The sequence below is a fragment of the Phyllobates terribilis genome, unplaced genomic scaffold (genome assembly GCF_046119375.1).
Source record: "Phyllobates terribilis strain yellow unplaced genomic scaffold, ASM4611937v1 Scaffold_4__5_contigs__length_816908805, whole genome shotgun sequence".
Classification (NCBI taxonomy): Eukaryota; Metazoa; Chordata; class Amphibia; order Anura; family Dendrobatidae; genus Phyllobates; species Phyllobates terribilis.
The window spans coordinates 580,269,655-580,288,872 of NW_027362764.1; the positions used below are offsets into that span (position 1 = coordinate 580,269,655).

Genomic DNA, 19,218 nt, shown 5'->3' on the forward strand with positions numbered 1-19,218 from the left:
TAATACCTGGCCGAGGACTGAGAGCGGCCATAATTCCCTTGTATATAGTTGCGCTTCCTAAAGCGCCCCCTACCGGTTTTATAGAGAACTGTTTTATTCCAAGAGAGACTGTCGCACTTTACCCAGTCACAAGTTGCACCGTGACCGGAGGAACCAGAAACAAGAATGTTTATATGAAAAGTTTATTGCTGATAATATATGTGATGTTTTATATGTTTATGTTTTGAAAAAGAAAATGTATGTTTGTGGATGTTTATATCTTACAGCCCGAGGACGTGCTGTGATTTACCAGGGGGGAATGTAGCACCCTGAGGATTCGGCTGCTACAGGGGTATTGCACCTCAACCCAGAGGTGTGATATTCCACTCCCGGGTAAGGATGGAGTGTGGAACTGAGCTCAGTTAGCTGCATGCACTACACACATCCCATTTCCGAGGAACAGACCGATGGTACTCCCACTAGAGAAATGTGCAGGTACAACAGTGTCTGTTCCTGGCTGGAGTGGGAGGGGGGTGGAACATCCCAGTAGTGTAGGGGCAGATAGGGGGAGCAGCCTGGGTAAAGCTAGGAGCTCATTGGGTGCTGGTCACCTGAGCTCACACATAGAGGGAGTATATAAGGTGGGCACCATCTTAGATCAGGGTCTTTGTAGAGGAAGAGAGCAGAGGAGAAGAGCAGCTCCAAGGCCAAGAGAGAGTGAGAGGAGAAAGAGAGACCCAGAGGGGGAGAAAGAAGGAACTCCAAGAGCCCAAATTAGACCAGAGGGTGAAGAGTTGGCAACAGGGTACCGGATCCCAAGCTGGCAGAGGCTACAGCACACCTTAGCCAGGAACCGGAGGTCGTGGGCAGGATCTGCCACGATCACCCACTAAATCCACCCGGAAGGCAGACCACGAATAGGGTCAGGGAACCCAGAGACAAGGGTTTACCACCAAGAGGCCCGAGGGAGCTGGATATAGGTGGATCCCTGGTGGGGAAGGCCAGAGAAGAGGACAGGACAGAAAGGGAGCTCAGGACCACGCTCCAGAATCACCTGGGGGTTGGCCGAGTCCAGGACCTGGTGGACGCAGCACGGCTCGGGTGGTCACTTAAGGCCGGAGTGACCAGAACAACTGCAGTAAGTAAACAAACCCTGAACTGCACAGCCCGACTCTGAGTCTCATTTCCATCCCCGCTGCACCACCACAACCCCCATCCTCTGCAACTGACCCCCTGAGGCTATACCCCTCCCGTTGGGGGTTATACTACCTGAGCTGCACATACATCACCAGCCTCAGCGGACCCTGCTGCAGCGGCGGCCGTATTGACCGCAATTCAACGGGTGGCGTAGTCGACACAAAAGAACATCTAGTAACATCATAAGGACTGCCACACACTGAGCTTGACACCCTGGGCACGGACCAGGTCACAGCCACTCGGAGACTACAACCCCCATCTGATCCGGCTCCGGGTAATCCCCTAACAGCACTGGCCCAGGGGGCGCGTCACATACACGTTGAAAATTTAATATCTCTCTAAGGGATCATTTCCAATAGCATGTAATTTGCAAATATTGTTAATTGTTCACGAACTGTACAATTAATATAATATAAATGAGTAGGACAGTCATTTTAATTATGCTCATGTAAATGTTAGTGAAAAAGTGCTAATGAAGCAGATTATATATTATATTGATCTTACCTTAGCAACAAATGTCTGTAATTCCTGCTGGGAACAACTGTTGGCGTAGAATTTAATGCAAGACCATTCAAGGCAAGATTTACATCCTTCCCACTCAGTATTAAGGAATTGTTTGCATTGTATTTCTGCTTCATTCAGCTTTACATTAATGTCCTCAAAGAGCCTCACAGCCTCCTGTTAATAATACAATTTATTATTAGTGATGCAATTATTGTAAGACAAAGTAACTAAGTAACTGCAAGGCTCTTATAGTTTAGTACTAGTATTTCCTATCAATGTTCAAAAGAAAAACAAGCTCGGGCTAGATATTCTGTGGTGGTGTTTGTTGAGACTATTTGAAAAGCTTCTGCCATACATATAAAATATATATATATAGATGCATAGTGGGAGGCAAAAACGCCATCAAGTTCAACCTAACTATACTTGCAAAAGTTGATCAAGAAGAAGGCAATGCCACTGTCATGGGTTTACTGCAAAAGAGAGGAGCCAGAAGACCGCGCCATCTGATTTCTCCTACTCCTGCACTGACTAGAAGCACTTCTACTTCATATTAAATGGTGCAGGTTTCTTCTAACAGTGCAGGGGTTAATCAGCTCAGTTGTGCGCTCCTGGAAGCTTACCTGCATTAAGGTTCTCAGATGTTCACTATTGGTCACTCACAGCTCCTATATATACTGGACTCTGGCTAGCAGTCATTGCCAGAACTAGCTTCATTGCTGAATGGTTTCAGGAGTTGCTGGAGAGTTGTTGTTTGAGAAGACGTTTGGTGGATTTATCTGAGACTGTTGTGTGGTTTTGGTTGTGTGTTAATCCCCTTCTTCTCCTACTTTGTTTTTTCCCCATCCTCCACTCCCGGTGTTTCCCTCTGTTGTTGTTTGTGTGTGCATATTTGTATGATCGGTATTTTCCTAGATTCCTGTTCGTATTACCTTGTTAGTCTGGTTGGTGTATTGCCATACACCCCTACCCCACTCTTCCCTGGGTGGGGGTAGGGAACAGGCTAAGGACGGATTCAGGAGCTCAGCAAGGTACATGGCGATGGCGTCTTCACCTTCAGAAGTAATCTGGGGAACAGGGATAGCTAGGGCGCCCCCTAGTGTTAGGGAAAGGGAAGGAGCCCCTGGTCCCGGGATACCCGAACACAGAGTCGTGACAGTCACTCCTTAAATGTCAGACTAAGTTTGAGATAAAATGGAAATTGGCAGTCAGGTTTTTGGATCATTATTCTATAATACTTCCAGTAAGCCCATACATTGAATAGAGTTGTATTGAAATGTGCAATTGCATCATTAACTTATCCTGGTGCCCCAGAAATATGCCAGATTGCCTATCTGTAGAGTGTCTTTATTTGTTGTGATGTTCTTATATTGTTAAGAACTCTTACTGTTAGTCTTTAATTTATACTAAAGCCTTGTTGCCTGGTGGCATAAGGGGACTAATCGGTTGGAACTTAGGCCTCCAGGTTATAGCCAGCCGAATAGTAGCATGGCATTTGATTTTAAATGCAAAATCAAATGAGGCTATTGTGCATAGGTTATCTTGATAGTTTGGGAGGACATTGAGGAACACAGGGGGTCATGGATATGGTACACTAATAGCATGACATTACATTTGGTGGAACCAGTGGTACAGCCATTTCTCTAAAGTGTCCTAGAAGCCGTTTTCTAACATGACAATGCCAGATCGCATGTTCCTCGTGATACTGTGAGCAGCCTGTGTGACCTAAATATGCTACCATGGCCTGCAGCGTTTCCATACTTGTCTCTCATTGAGTATATCTGTGACATCATTGGTTGGCGTTTGTGAATGGAGCTTCCAGCAGCGGTACTGAATTCTTTGTGACAGAATATTTTGCAGACAACCATTGATAACCTCATTAATAGCATGCCAAGGCATGTAAATTTGCGCATTTCATCCTCCATACTGAATAAAATTAGATATTTAAAAATTTTTGTTTCCATTTCATCATCATCAATGTCTACTGATCATGTGATTTTCATAATTCCACCATTTTTCCTTCTTCCTTCGTCTTACAATTTCAATGTTGAAGAGTGTATGGTTATATGTGTGTAAATAAATAGAAAGATAAAAGTAGCACTTTTCATGTAAAAATGGGTGCAAAGCCCCCAAGATTATGTTCAAAACCTATTGTATATAAATCCAAATATTGGGGGCAGCTTTCCAAAGTCAGGTGTTGAGAAGACGGATTTTATGGCATAGACTGTCTCAAGCCCTTGTACTAATACTTTAAATACAATAGCCTAACTATTGGAATTTTTGGCATTCAAAATTGTGACATCAAGCTAACATCTGTTCTCATCTATTTGTAGACTTTTTCCAGTATTCAGATTGTATACTGTATTTCCTTTAAAGTGCCCTTGTTGACATTTTGCCTTGACTATTACAAGCCATCAATATGAAATGCGAGCCAATAATGGGATTTAGAATGTGCACATATTTCTCATTCCTTAAATTATACAAGTGAATAGATTGGGGCCACCAGAGAGACACACAGGGGGCCATGTTTAATTTCAGACTAATCCCTTTAGTCAGCAGCTGTGCGGGAAGCATACAAAGTGAAGTCGATTCTCAGGACAGTATAGTTAATTTAATGTTTTATTTAAAAATACATTCCAGTATAAATATTCTTATATAACGCTTGTTTTCTATACTCGTCTACACTGGAAGAATAATCAAACTGTGAGAGTTTAAAGCAGTCGACTGTGTTACCTATTTCAAAAGAATCTGTTCCAAGAAAACCATGCTGAAACACTCATGAACCGCCTGGTAGAAGAACACTCATGATCATAATGTCAGCTCGTGAATAAACATTCCATTTTCTTTGACATTTACATACAAATAACTTAAAATCTAAATAGGATCATCACTTACTGAGTGTACATAATGTACTGAATGAGACATTTCGACAGAAGACTAGATGTTGTTTTTCTTAAATTAGACCCTGATAAGCAGATTGTCTGAATTTGTGTAATTAATTCTAATCCTGCTGATCATGCTTCTCATTATGCTCTTAGCAATGCAATAAACTGATCCTCTAAAAATAGCAACGATAGGAATGTTGAATTGAAAACTCTTTCAAGTCGGGTTAATATACAATGGTTTTTGGGCTTTTTTTTAAGTCCACCTTTTTCCTGTAATTTTTTTTTGGGGGGAGGGCTAAGCGCGGGTTTCCACATTTAGTTTTTTTTTGCTATTTTTGAAAGAAATATCTGGAATCATAAACTGAAAACTCTTGTAAAGAAACGACTGAGATGTTTTGATGATTTCAAGCAACTCTTGGCTTTAGCTTTAAATAAATCTGCATATACAGAAGACAGTTCAATAACAGACTTACTCATGAAGAGGCAACGAACTTGATAGGTAGAGAGTCTCACTCAAGGCAACTAGGAGGTTTCAACAATCTTAGAAGAGGCAATGACTTGACAACAAAAATGCTAGGCAGTTGGTTTTTGCATCAATGGAGGGCTTGCAATTTATGCAGCCTGCTGGCAATCTCTTCAGCTCCTGTTTTTCTCTTGCACAGTCTCTGCATAACTCACAGTATAGTACAGCACACTCTTTCAGTGCATGGCAAAGTCTTTCCATTTGCCCCTTTTCTCTGTCAGTAATGCACTTCTATAGATTATTTGCCAACTTTGTGCACTCTTGCAGCCTGTTCACACAGCTATCATGTATTAGTTTCTACACTCAAGCACCAGTCTCCTCATTCACAGGCATCAGCATACATACACCTTTAACTTTGCCTTACTGCCGTATGTACTCTTCACTCAGCTAAATCTCACTGCTCATACAGTTATCATAAATCAGTCTCTCACACTCAGTCCCTCTGTGATTTCTGCAACTCAACCAGGAGACATGGCTGCACTTATGGCACTGACCCAATACCACCCATATAACCATATAACATGACACAATATTGGCATTTGCAAGGTGATAAAATAACCTAAGTATCTGGTATCTCCACTGCAACAGGTTCATCAGTAACGCATAGCAATCAACAAAGGGTATATCAGTCTTGGACCGGTCAGAACATAATTGGGATTCCAAAAGCAGAGGTTCTTTATTTTTATAAGGGCATGCAGATTTTCAATCCTCTGGCAGCCCACCATATCATTTCCCTTGCAGGGGCTACTGGAGTGGAAATCTCTAGCCAGATAAGACTTTCTTCATCAAAGTTAGAGGATGATCAGTTGAGTACAATTCATAGTTTTTTTAAAAAAAAAAAAAATAATTGGCCTCATTTTAATTCAATGTGTCTAGTTGATTACCTATCATGATACCACTTTGAACTAGCATTGAAAAAAAAGATCATCTAGACACTTTTATTCTAACATCTGAGGCCAATTGTACTCTCCTCTAAGAGTATGTGCACCCTTTAGACACCAGTACAACAGTCAAGTTTTCCCAGGTGAAGCCGCTTCAGGAAAAGCCTGCAATCATTTCCCTGAAGAAGCTTCGCCATCATTCTTGCTGCGGCTCAGCTGCTTTTTAAAGTATAGAGCAGAGAGCTATCAAAGAATGAAGAATTTTGTTTCTTTTAACCACTTTAGGGTTTCTGAACACATTAGTGGTTAAAAATCGTGACATAAGATGGAGCATGTGCATGTGAAGTAATAGGGTTTCTGAAGCTGAATGTGCAGTGAAGCTAAAATAAGTAAACTAGTGGTCAGAGATTGTAAGAATGACGCGCCCCCTGGGACATATTCCTTTTTGAGGGGAATACCCGGCACCGGATCAGATGGGGGGGGTTGTAGTCTCCGAGCGGCTGTGACCCGGTCCCGTGCCCAGGGCGTCAAGCTCAGTGTGATGTGGCAGTTCTACAGATGTTACTAAAGTTCTTTTGTGTCGACTACGCCACCCGTTGTGATGCGGTCACTGTGGCCGCCGCTGCAGCAGGGTCCGCTGAGGCTGATGGTGGGTGCGCAGCTTGGTGGGATAACCCCCAACGGGAGGGGTATAGCCTCAGAGGGGACAGGCGCAGAGGATGGGGGTTGTGGTGGTGTAGTGCAGACGGCAGTGAAGACAGAGTCGGGTTGTGCAGTTAAGGGTGTTTACTTACTGCAGATGTTGTACTGGTCACTCCAGCTGCTAGTGACCACCCGAGCCGTGCTGCGTCCACCAGGTCCTGGATCCAGCCAACCCCCAAACAAGTCCGGAGCGTGGCCCTGAGCTCTCCTTCTGTCCCGTTCTTCAGCCGTCCCCACCAGTGATCCACCTAGGTCCAGCTCCCTCGGGCCTTCTGTTGGGACACCCTTGGCCCTGGGTTCCCTGACCCTTCATGTGGTGTGCCTTCGGGGTGAATGTGGTGGGTGACCGTGACAGACACTGCCCACGGTCTCCGGTCTCTGGCTGGGGATTGTTTTTACCCCCACCAGCTTGGGTTCCGGTACCCTGATGCTGACTCCTCACCCGGTGCTCTGATTTGGGTTCTTGGGTCCCTTCTCTTCTGTGCTCTGGGTCTTTCTCTTTTCTCCTCTCTCACTCTGGGTCTTGGTCTTTCTTCTCTCCTCTCCCAACTTGTTTTCTGCAGCTGATCCTCTCTGCATCTGACTCTCTGCGTCTGACCCTGATCTTAGTTGGTGCCCACCTTATATACACCCTCTATGTGTGAGCTCAGGTGACCAGCACCCAATGAGCTCCTAACTTTACCCAGGCTGCTCCCCCTATCTGCCCCTACACTACATGGGATGTACCACCCCCCTCCCACTCCAGCCAGGAACAGACTCGGTCGTACCTGCACATTTCTAAGTGGGAGTACCGTCGGCCTGTTCCTCGGAAATGGGATGTGTGTAGTGCATGCAGCCTACCGAGCTCAGTTCCACTCTCCATCCTTACCCGGGAGTGGAATATCACACCTCTGGGTTGAGGTGCAATACCCCTGTAGCAGCCGAATCCTCAGGGTGCTACATTCCCCCCTGGTAAATCACAGCACGTCCTCGGGCTGCAAAGACAAAAACACCAAAACATACAAAATTTTTTTTTTTTTTCATATAAACATATAAAACATATAAAAAACATTATATAAATAAAACTTTTCATATAAACATTCTCGTCGTCTCTTGTTTCAGGTTCCTCCTCCGGACACTGTGCACCGTGTGTCCAGGAAAAGTGCGACAGTCTCTTAGAAAATCTGGTTTTCTATAAAACCGGTAGGGGGCGCTTTAGGACGCGCAACTATTTACAGGGAAAGTTGGCCGCTCTCAGTCCTCGGCCAGGTAGAGGGAAGGGAATGGCTGCTCACAGTCCTCAGCCTGTAGGATGAAGGGGTTAACGGGTAACAGTTCACTGGTCCCAACGGGGACTATTTTAGCAGCAACAGTTTCAGTTTCTTTATACCCCCATTGGGTAACTTATTTACAGCACCTGCTCTGCCGCACTCAACGGCGTCTTCCTCCTGCTCTTTGAACTTCAGACCCGTCCGGGTCCTCTTGCTCCTCCTCCCCGTACCGCAACTCCTCCTCCGTCAAGCGGTGTACGTGGAGGGCGTAAGGTCCTTTGGCACACTTGTGCCGGGTAAAGGTGACCTCATCTCCGATGTAGAGGTCACGACCTCTGTGCCCCTCCGGCAGATGGGACTCCACGTCTCTGCGCGTGACAAAGACGTCGCCGTGGGTGTTGTTGTCTCGAATGAAGCCCCACCCATGCTGCTGGTTGAACTTGCTCACTGTCCCGATGGTGCGGGGACAATGCGCTGCACGGGGGTCCCTCCTGGTCCGGCTCTTCTGCTCGGCGCTCCTTATTTGGGCCTGTTGTTCTCGGACCCGCCTCTCTCTCCGCTCCCTCGCGAACTCTTCGAGCTGTTGGCGGCAGCACTCTGCACGCTCTGCTGCAGCGGCCCTAGTTTCCTGAGTGAACCCCATTAGATCTTCTCCGGTGGGGTCCCACTCAAACTGTGCTTCCGCTAGCGGGGGCGAGATCCGTGCCACGGGCTTCGGAGCCGGAATCAGGGGTTCATCCAGGGGTCTTAGTCTCTGCTGCCGTTCCAGCTCATGGTATCCTTCGGGCCAGATGAAGGGCCGCCCGTCCGGCCATGTGAGCTGGCTGAACAGGTCCTCCCCCAGGTGTGGCCCCCTTGGTATTGCGGGCGCGGGCGCGGTGGTGGTGGCGCCCGGGTTGCCCAGGCCTTGCGGCCAGGCCTGGGGCACCTGGAAGGTGAAGGGCACCGTTAATACGGCGGCGCCCTGGGCTACCTGGCCTTGCGGCCAGGCCGGAGGCTCCGCGGAGGTAGGGGGCGCTGTTGGTGATGCGGCGCCCGGGGGTACTAGGCCTTGCGACCAGGCTGGTGGTATTTCCTGCTTTGTCACGCTCCGGGTCGAGGCGCGTGACGTCACAGGGGTCGCTGCGGCGGCTTCCGGTCGGGGCCTAGTCCATAGCGGTGACGTGGCGGCTACGGGCACAGCAGGGGGACTTTCGGGCTCTGCGACGGGGAGCTGGGGCAGGTGAGCCGTGTCACGGCTTGGGGTATAGGCGTCCCCTTTACCTGCCTCCATGCGTTCGGCTCCCTCCTCGGCGCCGTCTACGGCCTTTGGTCCTCCCGCGCCATCCTCAGAGGCGGTCTGCTTCCTCTTCCAGGGTAGCGTGCTCCGTTGACTGGTCTCAGCTTGCTGGGTCATCTCCCGGCTCCACTCCGCCAGTATCTCGCGCTGTACCCGGGCCATCCTCCGTGCGAGGCCCTCCAGGGCAGTTTGTGCACACTCCCGGTCTCGGGGGAGCTGCGCTAATATCTCCGCTAGACCTAGCGGGGTTGTGGACTCTAGCAGGCTCCTGACCATCGGGTCGGTGCTGCTCTGCTCTGCTTCCGGCAGGCTCCTGGCCAGCGGGCCGGTGCTGCTCTGCCCTCCTTCCTCGGTCTCTAGCAGACTCCTGGCCAGCGGGCCGGTGCTGTTCTGCTTTCTCTCCATCTCCGGGTAAGCTCCTCCGCTACTCCTCGTTAGACCTCTTGCCTCCGGGTGCGCTCGCTCCAGACTGCTCCAGGCGACACCCATCTTTTCTCTCTCCTTTCGTCTCCTCCCCCTTCGAGGGCGGTCCCAGGGCCACTTGGTGATTGTCAGCTCCAGGGGCGGTTCTTTCACGCTGACAGACACCTCTAGCATCACAGTCTCTGTTGGTGGGGGCGGTTTCCACTTTTGGCGCCATTTTCTGTCCTGGCCCACGATGGGAGGCGGCCTCTTGCCCTCCTTTGGCACGCCCATAATGGCGTCCGCTGCTCTTCCAAGGCGGGAAATCTTCGGATTTGGCGGGAAGCGTCGCCCAGTGGCGGGAAACTCTGCAGATGGCGGGAACAAGTTGGAAATGGCGGACAATCGGCGGGAAACGACTGGTGATGGAGTCCGATGGCGTGGACCCTCCGGAACCGGCGGGAGACTTCTTTCTGAGGTAAACTTGCACTTTTCTTCAGGCACGCAGTACCCGGGTGTTGCGGGCACGTAATCCTGCCGACTACGCCAAAGTTGACGCGCCCCCTGGGACATATTCCTTTTTGAGGGGAATACCCGGCACCGGATCAGATGGGGGGGGTTGTAGTCTCCGAGCGGCTGTGACCCGGTCCCGTGCCCAGGGCGTCAAGCTCAGTGTGATGTGGCAGTTCTACAGATGTTACTAAAGTTCTTTTGTGTCGACTACGCCACCCGTTGTGATGCGGTCACTGTGGCCGCCGCTGCAGCAGGGTCCGCTGAGGCTGATGGTGGGTGCGCAGCTTGGTGGGATAACCCCCAACGGGAGGGGTATAGCCTCAGAGGGGACAGGCGCAGAGGATGGGGGTTGTGGTGGTGTAGTGCAGACGGCAGTGAAGACAGAGTCGGGTTGTGCAGTTAAGGGTGTTTACTTACTGCAGATGTTGTACTGGTCACTCCAGCTGCTAGTGACCACCCGAGCCGTGCTGCGTCCACCAGGTCCTGGATCCAGCCAACCCCCAAACAAGTCCGGAGCGTGGCCCTGAGCTCTCCTTCTGTCCCGTTCTTCAGCCGTCCCCACCAGTGATCCACCTAGGTCCAGCTCCCTCGGGCCTTCTGTTGGGACACCCTTGGCCCTGGGTTCCCTGACCCTTCATGTGGTGTGCCTTCGGGGTGAATGTGGTGGGTGACCGTGACAGACACTGCCCACGGTCTCCGGTCTCTGGCTGGGGATTGTTTTTACCCCCACCAGCTTGGGTTCCGGTACCCTGATGCTGACTCCTCACCCGGTGCTCTGATTTGGGTTCTTGGGTCCCTTCTCTTCTGTGCTCTGGGTCTTTCTCTTTTCTCCTCTCTCACTCTGGGTCTTGGTCTTTCTTCTCTCCTCTCCCAACTTGTTTTCTGCAGCTGATCCTCTCTGCATCTGACTCTCTGCGTCTGACCCTGATCTTAGTTGGTGCCCACCTTATATACACCCTCTATGTGTGAGCTCAGGTGACCAGCACCCAATGAGCTCCTAACTTTACCCAGGCTGCTCCCCCTATCTGCCCCTACACTACATGGGATGTACCACCCCCCTCCCACTCCAGCCAGGAACAGACTCGGTCGTACCTGCACATTTCTAAGTGGGAGTACCGTCGGCCTGTTCCTCGGAAATGGGATGTGTGTAGTGCATGCAGCCTACCGAGCTCAGTTCCACTCTCCATCCTTACCCGGGAGTGGAATATCACACCTCTGGGTTGAGGTGCAATACCCCTGTAGCAGCCGAATCCTCAGGGTGCTACAAGAACAAGAACAAAAAGAGAGCAAGCAGGAACTTCACTGAGAATCGTGAGTTTCCAAAGGGAATAGATAAGAAGAAACACCAGGTTATGTGTCACAGTTAGGAAATATAAAAACTCTTGAGGTCAGGGCAGAGGATGAATCAACGCATGGACCTGTGTCAGGTCAGTCATGCAGTGCTAGCTGAACTGGATTACAGCCACATCCAAGAGGGTTGAGAACAGCAGGACGAGATCTCTGGCCCAGACTAAGAAGAAGACCAATTAAAGGCAGGAGGCCTTCTTAAAGGTACGGACGATCGTATAAGTTGGAAGCTCAGGAAACCTTCTTCAAGAGACGTTTGTGTGAGCGGGAAGTGCACGAAGCCTTCTTAAAGGGAAGGTCATATGAGTGGGAAGTGCAGGACGCCTTCTTAAAGGGAAATGGACCATCCAGTGAGCTGTTAATGGGATACGGACAATCCAGTGACCAGTTGAAAATTCGGATGACCCGGTGAGCTAAAACCCAGAGACTTAAGCGACAATATGCAGGGGATCTGGGCTGCACTAACGGAGATGGAGGAGCAGGAATGACACGTTGATAAAGTGACTCGCAATAGACTTGCGGCCTAACGGAGAAATAGAGCTGACTCCCGTTATAGTGACTACCACAACAGATTTAGTCTTTAGGTGATGACGGTGATGACTGCTGCATGGACTTTGACATACCATGAGCTAATGTATCAATAGAAATATAGTTTGCTATATTAGTTCGTTAACTTTTTGATTCAAAACTGTGTTGTGAAACAAAGATACTGTTTACCGTGTATACCTACAATAATAACTCCCAGTATTGTGAACAAGTTTAATGTTTCTGGTAAATCACTAAACCTTAAGGCTATGTTCACACCTGCAGCAAAACCTAATCTCTGGCAGGAAATCAGCTGCGTCAAAAACGCAGGTTTTGCTGCATTTTCTGTGTGTTTTTTCAGCATTTTTTCACTGTCCTTCTGTCTCTATTTATGCATGTACATAAAGTTCTGTGAAAAAAAGAACCCCATTTTATATTGCCATCAAAAACGCTGATGCAAATTTTGGTGCGTTTTTTCAGCGTTTTTTTCACCACCCATTACTTTCTAAGGGTGAAAAAGTGCTGAGAAAACGCTGAAAGAAGTGACATGCTCTATTTTCTAAAAACCCAACCAAGGCACAAAATATGCAACAACAAAAAAAACATGATGTGTGAACAGAGAATTTATGGTTTCTCATAGACTTTGCTGGTACTGCAAAACGCAGCTGAAAATTTGCATAAAAATCTGCAGCAAAAAACGCTGAAAAACACAGCATGTGTGAACATAGCCTTAGACATTTCTTTTCTGTTCACCTAAATTGTTTGTTGTAAATTAAATAATCACTTAGTTCAAGTTACTACTGAGTCTTCATCTTCTGTGCCGTTGCATCTGTGTACCTGCTTACATGCACAGCAATGTCGTTTTTACGTTGCTGATTAAGTTCATCTTATGGGGTGCTCTTGTGATGCCATATGCACATCCCAAACAAAGTATATTAGCAGGCATCTTAACTAACTTCAAGAATTGCCCATTTTGCTTCCTCACAATATATACAGTGCATTGTGAAAGTATTTGGCCCCCTTGAACTTTTCTACCTTTTGCCACATTTCTGTCTTCAAACATAAAGATATAAAATTCTAATTTTTTTGGTAAGAATCAACAAAAAGTGGGACTCAATCATGAAGTGGAATGAAATTTATTGGATATTTTAAACTTTAAAAAAATATATATATATGAAAAGTGGGGGTGCAATATTATTCGGCCCCTTTACTTTCAGTGCAGCAAACTTACTCCAGAAGTTCAGTGAGGATCTCTGAGTGATCCAGTGTTGTCCTAAATGACTGGTAATGATAAATAGAATCCAACTGTGTGTAATCAAGTCTCCGTATAAATGCACCTGCTCTGTGATCGTCTCAGGGTTCTGTTTCAAGTGCAGAGAGCATCATGAAGACCAAGGAACACACCAGGCAGGTCCAAGATACTGTTGTGGTGAAGTTTAAAGCTGGATTTGGATACAAAAAGATTTCCCAAGTTTTAAAAATCTCAAGGAGCACTGTGCAAGCGATCATATTGAAATGGAAGGAGTATCAGACCACTGCAAATCTTCCAAGACCAGGCCGTCCCTCTAAACTTTCATCTCGAACAAGGAAAAGACTGATCAGAGTTGCAGCCAAAAGGCCCATGATCACTCTGGATGAACTGCAGAGATCTACAGCTGAGGTGGGAGAGTCTGTCCATAGGACAACAATCAGTCGTATACTGTGCAAATCTTGCCTTTATGGAAGAGTGGCAAGAAGAAAGCCATTTCTCAAAGATATCCATAAAAAGTCTCGTTTGAAGTTTGCCACAAGCCACCTGGGAGACACACCAAACATGTGGAATAAGGTGTTCTGGTCAGATGAAACCAAAATCGAACTTTTTGGCCACAATGCAAAACTATATGTTTGGCGTAAAAGCAACACAGCTCATCACCCTCAAAACACCATCCCCACTGTCTAACATGGTGGTGGCAGCATCATGGTTTGGGTCTGCTTTTCTTCAGCAGGGACAGGGAAGATGATTAAAATTGATGGGAAGATAGACGGAGCCAAATACATGACCATTCTGGAAGAAAACCTGTTGGAGTCTGCAAAAGACCTGAGACTTGGACGGAGATTTATCTTCCAACAAGACAATGATCCCAAACATAAAGCAAAATCTACAATGGAATGGTTCAAAAATAAACGTATCCAGGTGTTAGAATGGCCAAGTCAAAGTCCAGACCTGAATCCAATCGAGAATCTGTGGAAAAAGTTGAAAACTGCTGTTCACAAACGCCCTCCATCCAACCTCAATGAGTTCGAGCTGTTTTGCAAGGAAGAATGGGCAAGAATTTCAGCCTCTCGATGTGCAAAACTGATAGAGACATACCCCAAGCGACTTGCAGCTGTAATCGCAGCAAAAGGTGGCGCTACAAAGTATTAACTCAAGGGGGCCGAATAATATTGCACGCCCCACTTTTCATTTTTTTTTTTTTTAGAAGTTTAAAATATCCAATAAATTTCGTTCCACTTCACGATTGTGTCCCACTTGTTGTTGATTCTACCCCAAAAAATTAGAATTTTATATCTTTATGTTTGAAGCCAGAAATGTGGCAAAAGGTAGAAAATGCACTGTACACTAAATAATATGTTTTCAAATATATGATAAATGTAGGAAACATGTCATGTTTTTACCTGGTTTTCATCTTTAGTTTTCTTGAGAGATTTCAGAATATTTTCATGTTTCTCCTCATTTCTTTCCATAATCTTCTTCATTTGTTTTACACCCACTAAAGCTTTCCTTATCTCTTGTACCACATACTCCTCACCAACTTTGGAAAGTGCTGCATGTAAAAAGAAAAAAAAAATAAATTGTGGTTACAGAAAATAAAGCTCCTTCGTGTTATACGGTTTTTCAGTATGATTTCTGTTATAATTTCCTACATCTTATAAGATCTGATCTGTAATTTAATGGAAATGTTCAAGTTTACTGGTGTACTGCCTGCTCAGTGTACTCTGTATTGGAGGACAACAGGAGCACTGGGGAAATTATGTGGAGACTAGAATGATTGTTATATCTGATGCAACTTGCTGGTCAACTATCAAGACAAATTTGAACATTCACAATGATAGCTGTAGAGTTATAACAATGCTATTACCTTTAATTTTCTTGCTGAGAGACTTGTCTTCCAAATCTGTTAAGGTTGGTGCACTTTGCTGGTGTTTTAAACACAGTAGATATATCATCAATGCAAATAGATATTTCATATTTCCCCTCTAGAAACAAATAGAATTATTATACTTTTTATTCCATTTAGACTACATTCCAAGCATCCTCCATCTTCTATTTTTTTCATGTACTGTAAATTATGAATTGCATACTGGCAGCTATTAACAGCACATTTAATTTTTTGAAATAATATTATGCAGCAAAGCAGTCAAATATATAATGCCTTTCTCTTCATGTAATAGCTTATAAACATTCTATTATAGAGGGATTGTTTGTGGTGTTCTGGTAACTCCATAGTCTTGGCGCAAGCTGCACTGCTTCCAGGTCCTAAGGAACATTTAGATCTTCACACTTTCATCTCTTTAATGTAATCCATTGGGTTGGATCCACACAGGAGCTGCTGGCCAGTGAAGCGAGTTGGCAGAAGAATGGTTGTGAAATTTGGCCAAAGCCATTGGAACAAGTGAAAAATCAGTGGTAAAGGAGACTAGCCAGGGTCGGAACCAGGAGAGCAGAATCAGAAACAAATACAGCAGACAAAATGAGGGTCAAATTAGTCCAGGATCAATAACATGTAGTAATCCAGGGATCAGACAGAAAAGGTAGTGATAACACACCGGGTGAGTTAATAAAATCAGTATTATTCATGATTTTATTACCTGACCCAGTAAGGTCAATTTGAAAATCTGTAACTGGCAATGACAGATGGAAAGTAATACTGGAAAGTAAAACTAGAAGTGAAATCTTGGTAGCGAGTGTGCCACCAATCAAAAGAACTGATTTGGATACAGTTTGACCTTTTTCTGGCAATGTCCATTTTTTTGCCAAACAGAATAGCATATTACAGATTAATTTTAAAATATTTCATATATACATTATGTAGCGGTTTCCTATTTTTCTATAGCCCCAATGCAGTTTCAACGCTTTAGAGCAATCATTTTTAGCATTCCAGGGTGCAACTTGGTTGTATCTAATCCTTTATTGGCATGTGCACTCCCACTCCCATCAGCCTCAGGTTATCTTAAGTAGTTAGCTGGTTCACTCCTGACCCCGTAAATTGTAGGCTTCTATTCCAGGAGAGGTGACAAAGCCGGACAGAGACCCAACAATGAAGGACGCCTTTGACGCTGGCTGTTGGGCACACATATATTGGCCAATCTATGCGCTAAGTTTCTATAATTTTTCATATTAATATTACAGATAAATTTTCCAATATTTCATATATATACATATTATGTAGAGCATTCCTATTTTTCTATGGCAGCAATGCAGTTTCAATGCTTTAGAGCAATTATTTTTAGGAATCCAGGGTGTTATTTAGCCATTTTCTATAGCATATTAGACAATAACATCCATAGTTCTGTTAGGGCCACGGCTGAAACCCATTTTTCAGGGATTTAATTGAACATGAATTATTCTAGGACATAATATGTAACATTCCAGGTTCTCCAGGCACTAAACACAGGCATCACAGATATACAGTGGGTACGGAAAGTATTCAAACCCCTTAAAATTGTTCACTCTTTGTTTCATTGCAGCCATTTGGTAAATTCTAAAAATTTCATTTTTTTCTCATTAATGTACACTCTGCACCCCATCTTGACTGGAAAAAAACAGAAATGTAGAAATTTTTGCAAATTTATTAAAAAGGAAAAACTGAAATATCACATGGTCATAAGTATTCAGACCCATTGCTCAGTATTGAGTAGAAGCACCCTTTTGAGCTAGTACAGCCATGAGTCTTCTTGGGAATGAAACAAGTTTTTCACACCTGGATTTGGAGATCCTCTGCCATTCTTCTTTGCAGATCCTCTCCAGTTCCGTCAGGTTGGATGATGAACGTTGGTGGACAGCCATTTTCAGGTCTCTCCAGAGATGCCCAATTGGGTTTAGGTCAGAGCTCTGGCTAGGCCAGTCAAGAATGATCACAGATTTGTTCTGAAGCCACTCCTTTGTTATTTTAGCTGTGTGCTTAGGGTCATTGTCTTGTTGGAAGGTGAACCTTCAGCCAAGTCTGAGGTCCAGAGCACTCTGGAAGAGGTTTTCATCCAGGATATCTTTGTACTTGTCCGCATTCATGTTTCCTTCAATTACAACCAGTTGTCCTGTCCCTGCAGCTGAAGAACACACCCATAGCATGATTCTGCCACCACCATGTTTCACTGTTGGGATTGTATTGGGCAGGTGATGAGCAGTGCCTGGTTTTCTCCACACATACCAGTTAGAATTATCACCAAAAAGATCTATCTTCATCTCATCAGACCAGAGAATCTTATTTCTCATAGTCTGGGAGTCCTTTATGTGTTTTTGAGCAAACTCTATGCGGGCTTTCATATGTCTTGCACTGAGGAGAAGCTTCCGTCAGGCCACTCTGCCATAAAGGCCCGACTGGTTGAGGGCTGCAGTGATAGTTGACTTTGTGGAACTTTCTCCCATCTCCCTACTGCATCTCTGGAGCTCAGCCACAGTGATCTTGGGGTTCTTCTTTACGTCTCTCACAAGGCTCTTCTCCCACGATTGCTCAGTTTGGCTGGACGGCCAGGTCTAGGAAGACTTCTGGTGGTCCCAAACTTCTTCGATTTAAGGATTATAGAGGCCACTGTGCTCTTAGGAACTTTGAGTACTGCAGAAATTCTTTTGTAACCTTGGCCAGATCTGTGCCTTGCCACAATTCTGTCTCTGAGCTCCTTGGGCAGTTCATTTGAGCTCATGATTCTCATTTGGTCTGACATGCACTGTGAGCTGTGAGGTCTTATATAGACAGGTATGTGCCTTTCCAAATCAAGTCCTATCAGTTTAATTAAACACAGCTGGACTCCAATGAAGGAGTAGAACCATCTCAAGGAGGATCACAAGGAAATGGACAGCATGAGACTTAAATATGAGTGTCTGAGCAAACGGTTTGAATACTTATGACCATGTGATATTTCAGTTTTTCTTTTTTAATAAATTTGCAAACATTTCTACATTTCTGTTTTTTTCAGTCAAGATGGGGTGCAGAGTGTACATTAATAAGAAAAAAATTTAACTTTTTAGAATTTACCAAATGGCTGCAATGAAACAAAGAGTGAAAAATTTAAAGGGGTCTGAATACTTTCCGTACCCACTCTATTATTACCAAAGGTATAAAGACACCAAAACATTGGTACTAATCCAGCTGCTATACTTTTCTTAATTTATGTTCTTATTGTTATGAGCTTGAATGGATTGTGTTCAATAAAGATTTTGAGGGATCAAAATGACCTTCATGTGCTGGGGAATTTTTGCAACTGCCGAGTGACTGCAAAAAGTCCTCCACTGGCACCTCATTCTACAGGGCAATATACTGTACATAGCTCACTATTGGCACTAAACCTGAATACACCCTACAAAAGGCATATTTAAATTGCTGGCTATTGCCATGAATTGCTTATTTTTGCATTAGTATCAAGTTAATGTTGACAAAAACAATAAAACACATTTACTATAAATAATCAATTAATTATGATACCGTAAAATACAGATACTTATCTATCATGCAGTACCATCAGGGATGCATTTGATTAGCTCCAATTTTTTTCTGACGCAGGACAACCAACCTAATCATACAGCCAATGTCATTAAGAGCTATCTTCAGAGTAAAATCGAACATCCTGGAAGTGATGATATGTCGCCCACAGAGCCCTGATCTCAACATCATCGAGTCTGTCTGGGATTACAGAAAAAGACAGAAGGATTTGTGAAAGCCTACATCCACATAAGATCTGTGGTTTGTTCTCCAAGATGTTTGGAAGAACCAATCTGCCAAGTACCTAGAGGAATTGATGTTTTAATGTTGTTTTATAGCCAAAGAGTGATCATCCCTAAATATTGATTTCATCTAGATTTCGTCTTTGTTCATTCACTTTGAATTCTGTTAATGATAAAAAATAAAATATGGACACTTCTATTTTTGAAAGCATTCTTACTTCGCATCATTTTTCCATACCTGCACTGTGTATATACTGTACAGTATATATACTGTATATATTATCACAATTTTCCTTCAAAATAGCATTAAAGCAT

The 19,218-nt window shown here is 45.1% G+C and overlaps 1 protein-coding gene across 2 annotated transcripts in view; it reads right to left on the reverse strand.

Moving 5' to 3' along the window:
* Window positions 1–19,218, reverse strand: part of CLUL1 (clusterin like 1) — a 75,963-nt gene that overhangs the window by 46,270 nt on the left and 10,475 nt on the right. For both annotated transcript variants that reach the window (XM_073676712.1, XM_073676711.1), the window contains exons 2-4: window positions 15,104–15,221; window positions 14,640–14,788; window positions 1,681–1,854 (exon numbers count right to left, since the gene is read on the reverse strand). In XM_073676712.1, the coding sequence (XP_073532813.1) occupies window positions 1,681–1,854; window positions 14,640–14,788; window positions 15,104–15,212 (432 nt within the window). In that variant the 5' untranslated portion in view covers window positions 15,213–15,221. The remainder of the gene's footprint in view (window positions 1–1,680; window positions 1,855–14,639; window positions 14,789–15,103; window positions 15,222–19,218) is intronic.